This window comes from Gymnoscopelus braueri (genome assembly GCF_963280865.1).
Source record: "Gymnoscopelus braueri genome assembly, chromosome: 10".
In the NCBI taxonomy this organism is placed as follows: Eukaryota; Metazoa; Chordata; class Actinopteri; order Myctophiformes; family Myctophidae; genus Gymnoscopelus; species Gymnoscopelus braueri.
This window is the reverse complement of record NC_137611.1, coordinates 24,118,907-24,132,446: the sequence shown is the minus strand read 5'-3', so window position 1 is coordinate 24,132,446 and position 13,540 is coordinate 24,118,907. Positions and strand designations below refer to the sequence as shown.

The 13,540-nt window shown below is 38.2% G+C and overlaps 2 protein-coding genes across 7 annotated transcripts; both read right to left on the bottom strand.

Annotated features, from left to right (window-relative positions):
* Nucleotides 1–53: 53 nt before the first annotated feature.
* LOC308094220 (mucolipin-3-like) lies at nt 54–7,142 on the bottom strand. Of its 5 annotated transcripts, none has more exons than XM_080440738.1 (13): nt 6,895–7,142; nt 5,539–5,770; nt 5,264–5,347; nt 4,932–5,085; nt 4,411–4,492; nt 4,241–4,337; nt 3,933–4,032; nt 3,520–3,632; nt 3,107–3,256; nt 2,711–2,812; nt 2,292–2,414; nt 1,479–1,685; nt 65–603 (listed from the first exon to the last, which is right to left on the bottom strand). In XM_080440738.1, exons 2-13 carry the CDS (start codon nt 5,764–5,766, stop codon nt 463–465), a joined length of 1,581 nt encoding a protein of 526 aa, XP_080296864.1. In that variant the 5' UTR covers nt 5,767–5,770; nt 6,895–7,142; the 3' UTR covers nt 65–462. The 5 variants fall into 5 exon arrangements, with proteins under 5 accessions (XP_080296865.1, XP_080296864.1, XP_080296862.1 ...); XM_080440736.1 differs by having other exon boundaries at nt 68–603; nt 5,264–5,431; nt 6,909–7,142; XM_080440737.1 differs by lacking the exon at nt 6,895–7,142 and adding an exon at nt 6,699–6,859 and having other exon boundaries at nt 68–603; nt 5,264–5,431.
* Nucleotides 7,143–7,248: 106 nt separating this feature from the next.
* bcl10 (BCL10 immune signaling adaptor) lies at nt 7,249–11,813 on the bottom strand. 2 transcript variants are annotated; one of them, XM_080440740.1, is made up of 3 exons: nt 11,395–11,813; nt 9,603–9,891; nt 7,249–9,490 (listed from the first exon to the last, which is right to left on the bottom strand). In XM_080440740.1, the coding sequence occupies exons 1-3, from the start codon at nt 11,440–11,442 to the stop codon at nt 9,054–9,056; spliced, it is 774 nt and encodes a 257-aa protein (XP_080296866.1). In that variant the 5' UTR covers nt 11,443–11,813; the 3' UTR covers nt 7,249–9,053. The 2 variants fall into 2 exon arrangements, with proteins under 2 accessions (XP_080296866.1, XP_080296867.1); XM_080440741.1 differs by having other exon boundaries at nt 7,249–9,487.
* Between the last annotated feature and the right edge of the window lie 1,727 nt (nt 11,814–13,540).

Below are 13,540 nucleotides of genomic sequence, written 5' to 3'. Positions count from 1 at the left end.
ATACATAATCAATACAAATATACTTGTGCACATCGGAAAACAAGAAAAGAGAAAAGCAAGTGTGATATGTCTTCTTTTATTGTCTTCTTTGATTTACACTTGTCCACCTGGCTCTCATCAACTTTGATGCACTCCATCAAGAGTTTGCTTCCCAGTGCTTATAAAGGTGTATCTGATCTTTCCCGAACACTCATGTCACAACTCCATTGTTTCATTATTATTATTATTATTATTATTATTATTATTATTATTATTATTATTAATTATTTACATATAATACAATTAAAACCTTCACAGATATATTTTCTCCCAAATGATTGATATACATACATAGCTGTACAGACAATAGACTCACACACAATACATAGCTTGTTTCAAACAGAACTTATTCAAGCTTATTATGTCAACTTGAAGCCCCAAGATCAGATGTGAGACTAGATATCCTGACATTCATCTGTTTGATCATCCAAACAAACAACATGGAGAGGAACAGCAGTAAGCAGGCTCTTCATCAGTCTGGTATCTCCCAGACTCAGGCTGGTCCCTGCACTCTGCTATAAAGGCCTGGAGCTGAGACACTGGCACCTTGTCTTGCTGGTTGTGCTAGAAAATAAAGTGTACCTGTTGATGTTACCTGTGACATTTCAATGAACACACAATAGGGATACATACATAATATAAGTTGGCTTGTCGGTATCAGCCAATTATTGCTAAACCTGTTATTGTATTGTCATCGATATCAAAATGATGTCTGCTATGTTGCACCAATATCAATATGATTAGATGATGCATTAATAATGCACCAACAACAGGTGTTGATGGAAAGACAGCACGAGAGTAAAATAAATGTTACATGTTTTCTACATTTGAGTTGAAGTAAGTATCCTTCAGTGAATAAAGACACCAACAGTGTAGTGTTTAGTCATAAACGTCTGCTTATGCACCAAACATCACAGGTACAGTATAAAGGTGGTATTGCAATGAAACAAAAAAATGTATGCAAAGAGCATTGATTTATTGAACATACTATGATGCTGTGCCAGAGGTGGAAAGTCACTAAGTACTCAAGTACTGTACTTTTGAGGTTCTTTTACTTGAGGTACTAAAGTATGTCCAATTTTCAACATTTTCAATACTTTATACTTCCACTACATCTCAGAGGCAAATATTTATTATGTAATATTTTACTCCACTACAATTATTTGAAAACTTTAGTTACTAGTTACTGTGTAGATTTTGATTATTATTACAAAACATACGTTAACCACTTCAGCAGCCCTAAATATATTTTAGCTATTTTCAAAAGATGTTTTAAATACATTTTAGAGATAATATGTCTAATATTATGATAACGTGTTAAACGGAAACTTGAATTCCGGACATGTGTGTTTCTACATTGCAGTATTGATACTTTTACTTTAAAAAATTGAGTACTTTTTTCACCACTGCTGTGCTGGCTATGCAAACTTAAAGCTAACCTTGATGGTCTCATAGGTGTCAGTTATGAGAGCGATGAAGAGGCTGAGCACCATATAGATGAAGAGGGAGATGAAAGAGTACAGGTAGAGTCTGCTGAAAAGCCACACCATGTAGCCCTTCTCCCTCATCTTCTGGAAGGTGGAGAACATGTCATCCCCGTTGATAAGTGAGAAGAGGCACTCTGTCACCTTATCCAATGTTCGGAACTGAAATTATAATGATGATGTTGATGATGATTTTATGACTGTTTATGTTTTTATTTCTCACTGATACAAAGCAAAATCCTGAGTGTTAGTCGAACTCTGAAAGTGATTTTTAGATGTTGAATGAAGTGATATTTAAAAAAAAAGAAAAAAGGTTACATTCTGATAGTAGCCTACTCATTGCTACAGTATAGAGTGTTTGTTCAGTAACCGGAGTCTCCCCGTCTTTTCATCTCCTTAGTAAACAGAAAATACATTTTTAGGTGGGTTTCCAATCATCGGCCAATCAGGGAAGAGTACCCATTTATCAACTTCATAGTATTCCAGTCCCAATTTTGTCTACTCATTTCTTTGTGTGATCAATTCCAATTTCCCTTCCCTCTCCTGATTGGATAAAATAGGTATCCTGACCTGGAAATGCATTTTCTGCTCACTAAAGAGCTGGAGAGACAGGGAGACTCCTGCTACTGAACAAACATTCTATATCAATGAGTACTATCAGAATAGAGCTATTTAACACTTATTTTAACAAAAAAAGATCACTTACCCTATACCTTTAAATTCAAACTAGAATCAAAACATAGAATACAATTATGATTGGCGTAATACCTTTTCATGGTAAGGCCCAAGTACAATCCAGCCACAAAAACAGTATCCCAAATAGATCATGGAAACACAGCAACAGAATCTGAACACATTTGGGAGTGCTGCCCTTAGAGTTAGGATTAAGATCTAATGAAGGAACAGAGAACAAGCAAATAGTAAACATTTCATATCCCACCAGTCTTGCACGCACGAACATACAGACAGAGACCATTTCATATTCCCCCCTCCACTTTTGTGATGGGGGACAATTAAAAATGCACTGTAATGATCTATTGAAGACTTTCAAATGTACATATTTTTTGTTTTGATTGTATTGCTGTATGTATTGTTGTATTGTGCTTTCTGCTTTGGCAATGTAAACGTATATTTTCTCATGCCAATAAAGCCCTTTGAATTGAATTGAATTGTATAATTTTTCTTACATTGTACTTCTTGAAAAAACCAAGGTAACGGATTACCCCGACCCAGACAAGCATTGTAGCTGTCCCCAGCAAAATACTGCAAACATCGTAGTTTGTCAAATACTGTAAAAAGAGAGAAAAGGTAGATAGTTAATCAGTAATAGTGTTAAATCAAAAATACTATATATTTTTCTATAATATAAAATATATATATAGCCTACACGTATATATATAGTTATTATTTTCTCCAACAATGAATAATGATCTCTGAACACAAACCATGCCTAGTTAGCCATCTTATTTATCTGACAGACAAAACTGATTCTATTTCATTTCCCTTACAGTGAGACGCTTGATGAATATGTGCCAAAATGTCATAAAGCTGAAATCTGATGATAAAAATAATGAACATCAAACCTTTGTTTGTATTCCTATCTTGAGCGCAGACCCAGCGATGGTCAGAGTATCACTCACAATGATAAGCATGTACCAGCCATTCACAAACTCCATGCGATCTGACCATGATACGATTTTGTTGTAGTACACATGGAAGAATACATTATACTCCTGAGTGAGAGAAATACAAATAAAGACCATGACAGCACATCAATATCAAGAAAAGTCTTTCCCACCAAATACTGCTTATCATCTTAGTAAGTCAAACTGCTGTCAATAACCAGAATTGTATTGTGCTTTAGGGGAGGGGGTAGCGGAAGAAAGAATTAAGACAGAAGACATATCCCTTTGGTTAGTGCTAAGCAGCATCCTGGAATTTAACCACTAATGTTAATAATTCATATTCATATAATTATTTGTGTTTCAATACTTACAAACTGTAGTTGGATTCCATTGATGATAGACCGTGTGCACAGGATGAAAGAAGTGAAGCATGCAAGGATGACCAGAGAATCAAACAGCAAAAGAAGGTAATCGTTCTTCCCAGCTAGAGAGGATAAACAAAAATATCAGGATAGAAGTTGCATTAATGCTGCTTATTAAAAAAATAAGCTGAAAAACTGTTTAGTTGGATTAGTCTGATGCAGAGTAAACTTTTACAACAAAACATCTCAGAATGCATGTTACGGTGATGGAATGTATGTTCCATTTTGTGTTTGCTTATCAGAAATTCTTACATTTGAATATTTGGGATCCTCAGGTATAAATACATAAAAGACAGTTTAATGCTTTTGTTTTGGGTAAAAAAAAATAGAAAGATTTTCACAATCAATATAATGATACCTACATGTGCCAGCCACATTCCAGTCTCTGCATTCAAAAATGTGAACATCATTTTCCAGGTGAATTCTTATCCTTCCACTATGCGCGTGATTGTCAAACACGATCTGTAAAAAAGAAGGTAACATTCCATGAATCAGTGAGGAACTGAAGACATGGAAACATTAACCAAACATAAAACAAGCCATGCTTGATGACACAAGATTAAAAAAAATACAACAACAAACAAAAACAAAACATTGCTCCTATGTGTAACACTACAATGAGTACTGTCTGTTAATGAAGGTGTACAGTTTTCTGACTCATGCTGCCTACCATGATATGGAAGTCATAACAGTCAGGTAACTCATGGTGGCGCACTGTCTGCAGATTGATGGCTTTCAGTGTGAAATTGATGCTCACTGATAGCAGCCTAGACACACAAACATGTATTAGCAGGCATTGCTCTCTCAACAGAGGAAGAAACCACCAGTATTTTCAATCACCTTTTGAAATCCAGAGAGAAGTTCAGGTTACGTGCCAAACTGTGACTGTCAAATGATTTCATAGGGTATATGGAATTGCAGACTGAAAAAGAGGAAAATAGAAATAACGGTTTAGGGTGATCAATTTACACTTAGCTGAATGGGTAGTATGCCAGAAGCTTCCTCTTTCTGTGTAGTCACAAGTAAATCCACATTGTGGTTATTTTCCATTTGCACTATGAATCAGTTTCCTTAAACATTGCATCAAACAACACTAAATATTAAAACAACTGTTGGACCTGGGCATTTAAGGGAAACATAATTATTAGTCCATTCTTTATGTATACAAAGGCAGAATCTCTTATGGATACAATTTGCTGCATTTGCATTGGAATGGTAAATGTAGTATGGCCAAGTAAGAAAAGCGGGAAATATGTGTCTCTGTAAATGAACTCAAGTGAAAATACTAGTGTGGAATAATGTAAAATAATGAAGAATGTTAACTGAATAATGAGAATGTTCTCATATGCTTCTGTAGCTACCTTTCTCAATATTCGGATCAATGTCAAATGTCTCATTTCCAGGATCAATGCTGCCATTCCTGTAGAATTCTTGACAGAGAGACAGAGGGGTGTAAACTCCATCAACGCTCTCATATGCATGATTCCCCACTGTCAGGTTTTGGAGGTTGATGTACTAAAAACATTAGTTTTGGAGAGAATAGTAAATGACAAGAACTGAGATAAAACCATTGTTAAATCAGCAGACCAAATGTCCAGTTAGGGAATGGATCAGTGTAAAACCAATATTTGATTGTTGAACAGGAAAGACATTATATTGATAATACTGTAATTCCAAATGACCCAAGCCGCACCTTATCAATGATGTAGTCGATGTGATCATAGACGTCTGTTTTTGTGTACACTGCATATTTCCCCACAATTTGGTCCTTGTATCCCTTGAGAAACAGATGCCTGAATGTCATCAGGTTTTCCCCTTTGAATGTGACCATCATCTCATTGCTAAGGCCAAATGAAACTAACTGAAGAAAACAGAAATAAAATGGAGAAAATGCATCTGTAGAATGCATAGATTGTGTCATTCTGTCATTTTGCTTGAGATGGAAAATAGCGGAAGAGGTTATCTTACCTGAATTGTGATGATTGCTATTTTCAAAATTTGTAACATCAGCTTCCATGGCTTGCGACCTCTGGCTTTGTATTTCTCACAGGGGTTCATGAAGAAGTACTTCAGTCTCCTCCTGAAGTCTTCCACCACTTTAGACTCAGGGCTCTGCTTAGCACCATTCCACCTGCAGTGGCCATTCAAAGGTCTCTCTTCTGACCTCGAAGCCACAGGGGGCTCGATCTCTTCCATTTTTCTTCAAATTAGGATGGGAGAGGTACATTGAGGTTCAGTACTACATCGAAGTCTATCAGTCATTAGACACAATAGACAGAAAACAATAGAAAAGAGGAAAGGAAGAAATACAAACACACAACCCTCCTGCTCAAAAATTCTGGCACACCACCATGCATCCACAGTATTCAGAATTATACTGCTGCACTGATCTCCTGCAATGTTGCTACCAGCTGTATTGTACATGATGCATGTGACAATGAACAGTAAACACCTTGAACCTAAGCCATTACCGAAATTATCATTATGCATTTAGTTAAAGGTATCTTCATGGCAACACACAAAGTTAGCTGGCTGTATAAACTGTTTGGTCAAGTAGTTAGTACATACATGTATTCAGAACTCTAGTTAGTACATGTATTCAGAACCTTGTACTTACTTACAGTACCATCATACTTGATATAGATTATTCAGGGATCCAGATTTGTATCAACTAATCCATTATTACAAGAATATTCTGATATTTAAAAGTGAATTGGGCTTTTTTTCAGATTAAGTCTATATTGTCATGAGAATGTTTATCGTATACCTCACATTTTACCCTTTTAGTACAATATACAGCAGATGCGTTCGGTTTTTGTGGAGACAAGGGAGGAGTTCAGTCATACCAAACATTCTGATGTTTATCAAACTGGTTCTTCTGCATGTACACATTGTACAGTAGCCTACTTGCTCCTCTCTTTGCTGTCCGTAGTGTGCAACACATTACGCAATTAAATTGTGGTAAAGTAAATTGTAGCCCTCTACAAAGCTAGAAGTGTCTTCAATAACGTCATAATTCTAAGTGATCCAGTTACTGTATATCTTCCTATTACTTGTCGACTACATAACTACAAGTATGCAACGTGAACTTAAAGATTTGTTTCAGTAAATTAAGTAAAAATATTTACCGTCTCAAATAGGAACATTACTTTGCAACAAGGTAAAACAGACGGAAGGAACAAGGAACACAAACCTCTAGATTCAAAACATTACAGTATGCTACAAATAACTGCAGTAGACAATAAATTAACTCATTAAAATGTGTAATTAAAAATGACAGCAAAATCACAAGGAAAGGTAACAATTTTAAAATAAATCAATTACCTGTCCAAGCCTACCTTGCTCTTGCTGGGGAGCAACTAATGTAATGCTTGAAGAGCCTTGTACTGAAGCTCTTGAACTTCAGGAGTCAGTCGCAACAGCAGACTTCACCACAATGACTGTCATTCCTGTGCGTCATTTTAACTTTTCCAGTTTTTCCATAACATAAATAGAATTCCAACTTGCAGTAGCTCTCTACATGCAAACACACAAGGTCTGTGAATGATTTTTATCTTGAATGTGGTGTCAATCCTATTTTGCATTGTGCTCAAATGAGTATTAAAGTATATTTGTCTTTTTGTCTCTAGTTCAGATTAAATTAGCATGTATTTTGAATAGGAAAAGAGGCAACTGATCCTTTTATACAAATTATGTTTATGCCAACTTGCAATGAGGATACCAGAAAACCAGTTTGAAAAAATACAAAATAAAAATATCACTTTTTAGTTTATGATCATTTACTACAGTATAGGAACAATCTTACTAAGTAGGAAAACTGCAACATGGTTTGTGATTCCAGAAATCTGTAGTGATGAAGTGGAAACAAATTGTTGACATACTAGCTGTTAATCTTTAAAAATGGAAAGCACCATGTAGGTATCACAGTTTGAAGACACTATTGGAAAGCACAAGATTGAAGTTATTAAAGATTCAGACACTCATCCCAGTGTTCACTACAGATCTCAAACTGTATCTATCTGCCATGTTGTTGTAACAGTTAATCAGAGAGACTCATACTTTCCAAAGACATGAGCAGCAAAGGTGACAGACAATGAGTCAACCTGATGTCCGCATGAAATTACACCTACACAAGAAAACATTACTTGATAGGGGGTAGTATAAAATAGATACATTGTCTATATCATGTCTTCAGAAAGATATGCATTATTGAACATCAAGAAAACATGAGCAGAACATTTGAGTTTGACATTTTGGTAAATAAAGATAAGTGGACATAATAAAGACAATGTGACCATATCAAATTATATATCAAATCACATTTGGTCAAATGAAAGGAGGTCGAATGCATTGAAGAGGTAAAGTGTATCAGAATGCATGGTTAACAACAACAGAATTAAAGACATTTGAAAATGGAGTTCCTTAGCCTGCTGGGCTGGCAGTGTGCATAAGATTTATGATGCTGATCGGTCTAGTTACAGTAGTTTGCAAGATTAGCTGTCGACAGACACACACAGAGACAGACAGAGCTGAACGCAAGATTCTCCACCCTGCCTTCGGCCCGCAGAGATAAAGAGAGGCTGTGTTCGAAATCACTCACTCATTACACACTACTCTCTATATTCACCTGTTTCCTAGACTGTGTGTTTTCCACTTCCTGTCGATTTCATTGGATATCATTGGTCATCTGACCAGTTTCATTGGATTTCATTGGATTAAATCGACAGGAAGTGGAAAACACACAGCCTAGGAAACAGGTGAATAGGTAGTTCTGTGTAGATCAGTGGTTCTCAAACATTTTCATGTATAACCCCAAATGGATATATATATTCGGTCGTGGACCCCCACTGAAAAAAAATACCTCCATAAGAGAAGATTTGTCACGATTTTTCAAAATGTTTCAAAAATAGCAGCCGCCGTTTTTTCTTTTCTTCCTCTGTAAATATATTTGTATTTGTTGATGACATGTATTGATGTGTTAATATTCTATGCTCTGTTGATTAATTGAATACATAGGACCACAATGGAAACAAGTCCCCAGGACTTTTTTGTGTTATCCTTTTAGCCTAAATGTTTTACTGTACCTCCGTGTTGTTTACATTTCTTGACTAATAAAGTATTCAATCAATCAAAGATCAACAAGCTCACAATGCATTGTGTCACGTTCTGCGTTCTGAGCTTGTAGATCAGCCATTTTAAAATAGCCCAAAAATAAAATAGGGCTTAAGTGTTTAAACTGTTCCTCATTTTGCTGGGGACCCACTGGAACCTGCTCATGGGCCCCTGGGGGTCCCTGTACCCTGGCCCCGGGGGACATCAGAACCACTGATGTAGAGAACTATTTAATGATCACTATACACTACACCACTACAAAATGGCTTGACTATATATAGTGCACTATCTAGTTAGTAGGGACTTGGGAGTGATGTCGGACACAGCCTGAGTGAGAGGGAAAGAGGGAGAGAGAGTATTTAGCTTGTCCCTCATTTTGGAGATTTTGGAGGCCCAAATGAATACATGTCCCTGTTTGATGTTGGGGTGAGAGAGCGTGATCGAAGGGGCTGGAAGTTAGAGTCCCCTCCGCTGCTTGTGCTCCTGTGTACTCCAGCGTCTGCGCTGGGAGGGGGCACCTCCAGCAGCTCCTCTGGCAGTGGCGGGGCCCCGCGGTCACCGGGCCTGGGAAGGAGAGAAGACGTCCCAGAAGACGACACAGCCATGCTACCTCGACTGCCAATGTCGGACACCTCACTCCCTCGAAGAGAGGGCAGGCAGAGTGAAACTCCTATGTCTGACGTGGAAGGACTGGCTTCCCCATCTGGGTGGTACAGCAAGGTGGACTCATTTGAAAATGTCCTGGAGTAATCGCTGGTAGGTCCAGAGGTGCTATGGCTCTTATCAGCTGACGAACTGGAAGCGTCTGCTGTAAAGACAGGGTTACATTATTGTTTGAAATAAATGTCAAGATTGAGCAATGAATGCTGCGAGCCTCAAAGATACAAAGCACGATTCAATAACAACGTGGCCCTCCTCACCCCTGAGAGACTCCATCTTCTTATTTTTGACCTTTTGCACCTCGTCTGTTATCTTAGTGATGATGAAGTTTTGGGTGCGGGACAGCTGAATAGACTCGATCAGCGTGTCCAGGCCACGGGGGTTCTCGGCCAGAATGTCCAGCAGGTGGCCCGCCCTCTTGGTCTGAGTGCTCCGACAGCGGATCTCCTCCTCGTCGTCACGCGTGACAATCCTGCGTGAGCGCAGGTAGTCAACGTGCCGGTCAGCCCTGATCTTTTCGCAGAGGTACGGCCGCAAATTATTCAGCACCTGAATGAAGAGGCACGGCCATGAGGAGGAGGAGGTAAGAATGACGAAGGCACCGGGGCTCCTGTTTAACCCATTAAAACCAGGAACGCATCTGTGCAACCACTTCTAACCATTCTTTTATACTTTGGCTATTCAAAAATAGCAAATATACAAGCAGCTTGTAGATCTGCTATTTTTAAAAAATCCTGAAACTTTGTGCAAATCTTTGAATATATATATTTTTAAACTGAACATTTGTAACTCAAATCTTGGCTTCTGGGGGTCCCTGGAACAACATATTTTGAGATGGGGGTCCGCGGCCTTTAAAAATATATATATATTCAAAGATTTGCACAAATGTTCACGATTTTTCAAAAATAGCAGATCTACAAGCTCATAGCGCAGCACGAAGTGATGCGCTATGAGCTTGCTATACAGGCCTATAAATGAACATGTAAATGTGTAGCATTCAAAACTAGGTCTATTCGCAATGCTCTGGAAGCCTTTCTACAGGAAAGGTTACATTAAATGTATATTGATTATATTAAATGTCTTTCTATTTGTTTATACAGAGAGCAGGCGAGTTGACTGGGTGGGCTTCTTCTTCCACTCCTGACATTACAAACTGCTCACCTTCATGATTATTGAATGTTGGGGGAACGGGGCAGATTTAGCTGTTCAAACACCCATTTCCAACATTTATAAAAACATATTTATTGTTTATGAAAATGCAAAATACCACAAGTACTGTGTTTTTCCCCACATTATTGGAATATCCAGCATAACGGGTCCATTTGGTTCCATTTGTACACTCTCAGAGTTAAATTAACATTGATTTTACAATATGAATTGGGGTCCCAGAGACATACATGCCATTAAATGGGGGTCCGTAGCCTAATGCATGTCAAACTGGTGGTCCTTGAAATTAAAATGGTTGAAATCACTGCTAGAGAGCCGTAAAAATCTTCTATTATGGGGGTCCTGGCTTATCTTTTCAAATGGGGGTCCGCGGTCTAATAAGTGTCTATTTGGGGGTCCTTGGCACGAAAAAGTTTGAGAACCACTGAAGTAATACTTACCACATACAGTACATGTACAACAGTATGCAGTATAGTACATGTGTAGCCTACTATACTGTATATACAGTCTATACTGTATGTGGTAAATGGTAATGTTACACATGTCCTCTCTTGGCTGCATTGGGCTAGTTGTTAGGAAATGATCATAGAATGTTTGTTGGAACTCCATGCAATGTTCAACATATGTTGCTGTCACTAAGTAGGCTAATTAGTACAGTACGTATGTACACAGAGTGGGCAAAGAGAATAGGTGTGGTTGGCATTTCCTATTGTAGAAGGTAGGCCACATCGGGCACACAGTATATCCTCTATACTATTACTTTGATTTCTTCATTTACAACACCATTATTTCTCACTAACTTCATTGATTTGAAATATTCTATTCTAGGATCGTATAAAATCACTGTTAGGTATCGTATCGGTCTAATAGCCCCAGACTACTCACCTCTTTTTTTATATCTGCCATTTCATCTTCTGTTAGCTGGACATCCATTCTGCTCACCGTTTAGGTGAAAATAACTCAGGTGTTCCGGCGGGGGGGACGAAAGTAAAACTTACTTCGAATTATTTAGAAGTGAACGTCCAATGTCAGACGTCAGAGAAAAGTCAAATGGTAGCTTCAGCGATTGGGGTTTCGCATTGTTTTGTCGATAAAAGCGGGCGAATCTAATCTAACCTACTACTAACCACACGAGTTACAGTGAGTTCCGAAAGCGGTGAAAAATAGCTGACTTCCTGATTGTATTCACGTTTACGTAGAGACACAATGGAGTAGTACTGTCTGTACACAGTAGCCAAACGTCTCAGCTACTGGTAGAAAATTGATCAGCGTTTCAGCTAATTCAATACACACAGGCTATGCAATTTAATATTGTTATCAGACTATAGCATTAGCTGCACAGCGCAAAGTGTCCTGCAAAGTATGACATTATGATAAATCGTGTTATTCCAAAGAGTCCAGATAGATGGCGCTGTTACACATCTTTTTTGACAAATAGGCTACAATGACCACTGCAGCAACTGCTGTCTAAACCAGAGGCATGAGGGGCCATTCACACTGAGCGGTACTACAACTATAACTAGTATAAATATAAAAATATAGTTTTAAAAATCGTTCTAAGTCAAGTGGATGGCAGAGTTCACACCGACTATAAAACAAATACAATGGTGAACGATATAGTTATAGTTATCTTTATAGCAATCTGGGAAGTGGGAACCCAAAGCCAAATGAGAATGAAAAACAGCGCTCTCTGCTGTTTGTACTAGAGCAGAATCTGTTCTTGAGAGATTATCTTTATAGACAGTGCTCAGTGTGAATGGCACTAAGACATGTTCAGTTGAGTTTTGAAAAGTTTTACAGGAAATTGGCCATGGATTAACAGCATTAAACACAGTGCAAGTCCACCAGGACTAACATCAGTTGCCACATATAAGTATAATAAAGCTTTTTATGTTAGTAGTAGAAGTGTTTTGGAGGAAAAGTGGAAAAAATACGTAGATATTATTATTCATTTTTTACTTCCCCTAATTATAATTTTACAGGAACTGAAACCAGTATTCACCCTGAGTTTTGTTTTGTCATGTCCTGAGATATACTGTGACAATGAACAACCTCCACCCAAGCCAATCGGAGTGGAATATGAAAAATCTGACCGATGCATCTGATGAATGTAAATGTATGAGTCCAGAAATAAGGTGTAGCCCTACCTCTTTGTGTGACTTTTGGTTCCATTTGTACACTATCTGAGATAAATGAACACAGGATTTTATAGTGCAGATTGGGGTCCCATGGATTAAAGATTGTATCAAGTGGGGCTCCATGGCCTATGGCATCTTATGCCTACAACAGTGTCGGCTGCAGTGCAAACCAAATTAATTCACGGTGACAATAAAGCCCATCCAATCCAATCCAGTCAAGTCCAGTCCACTGTCTCACTGAAAGCTAATTTCTAGTGAAAAAAGGTGATTATTACATATTACATAACACACTCGTGACTCCAAACAATTGTATGAGTAATGTGTAAATGAGTACATATTTCATAATTATTAATTGCTGTGGTGGAGAACATGGGATGACATAGTCATGTATGTTTGGCAAACATACCCCAGCTAAATGACTGATAGTTATAGGAACCAAACGGACCCTTAAGGGTCTGTAGCCTCAGAGAGAGAACAAATGGAACCAAATGGACCCTTAAGGTCCATTTGTTCCAGTGCATAATTGTTGATTCCTTCCAAGCCTATAGTTTCACCTAAACAACAAGCTTTGACATGTCAGTGTGATTCCGTACTGTGTATCTACTGCCAATGTAGTCCTGTTCCAAGGTATCTAGACACCTGAAGGATATTCGTCATTCTTCTACCCAGCTTGGTTCCACTTCCACAATTCTTTTGGTGTTGTTTTCGCAGGAATTTTCTCCAAAACACAAAAGTCAGCAATTTTCCGGCACTGGTGACTATCCAGTCCAAAAGGTTGGTAAGGCTTTGAGTCTGAGGTATGCTGGTCATCTGCCTTGAATTGGCACCAGGGCAGGAATTTCAGGGAGGCCACGAAGGCCATGGCTGTCGTTGACCCTCAGTTTGGCTTTGTG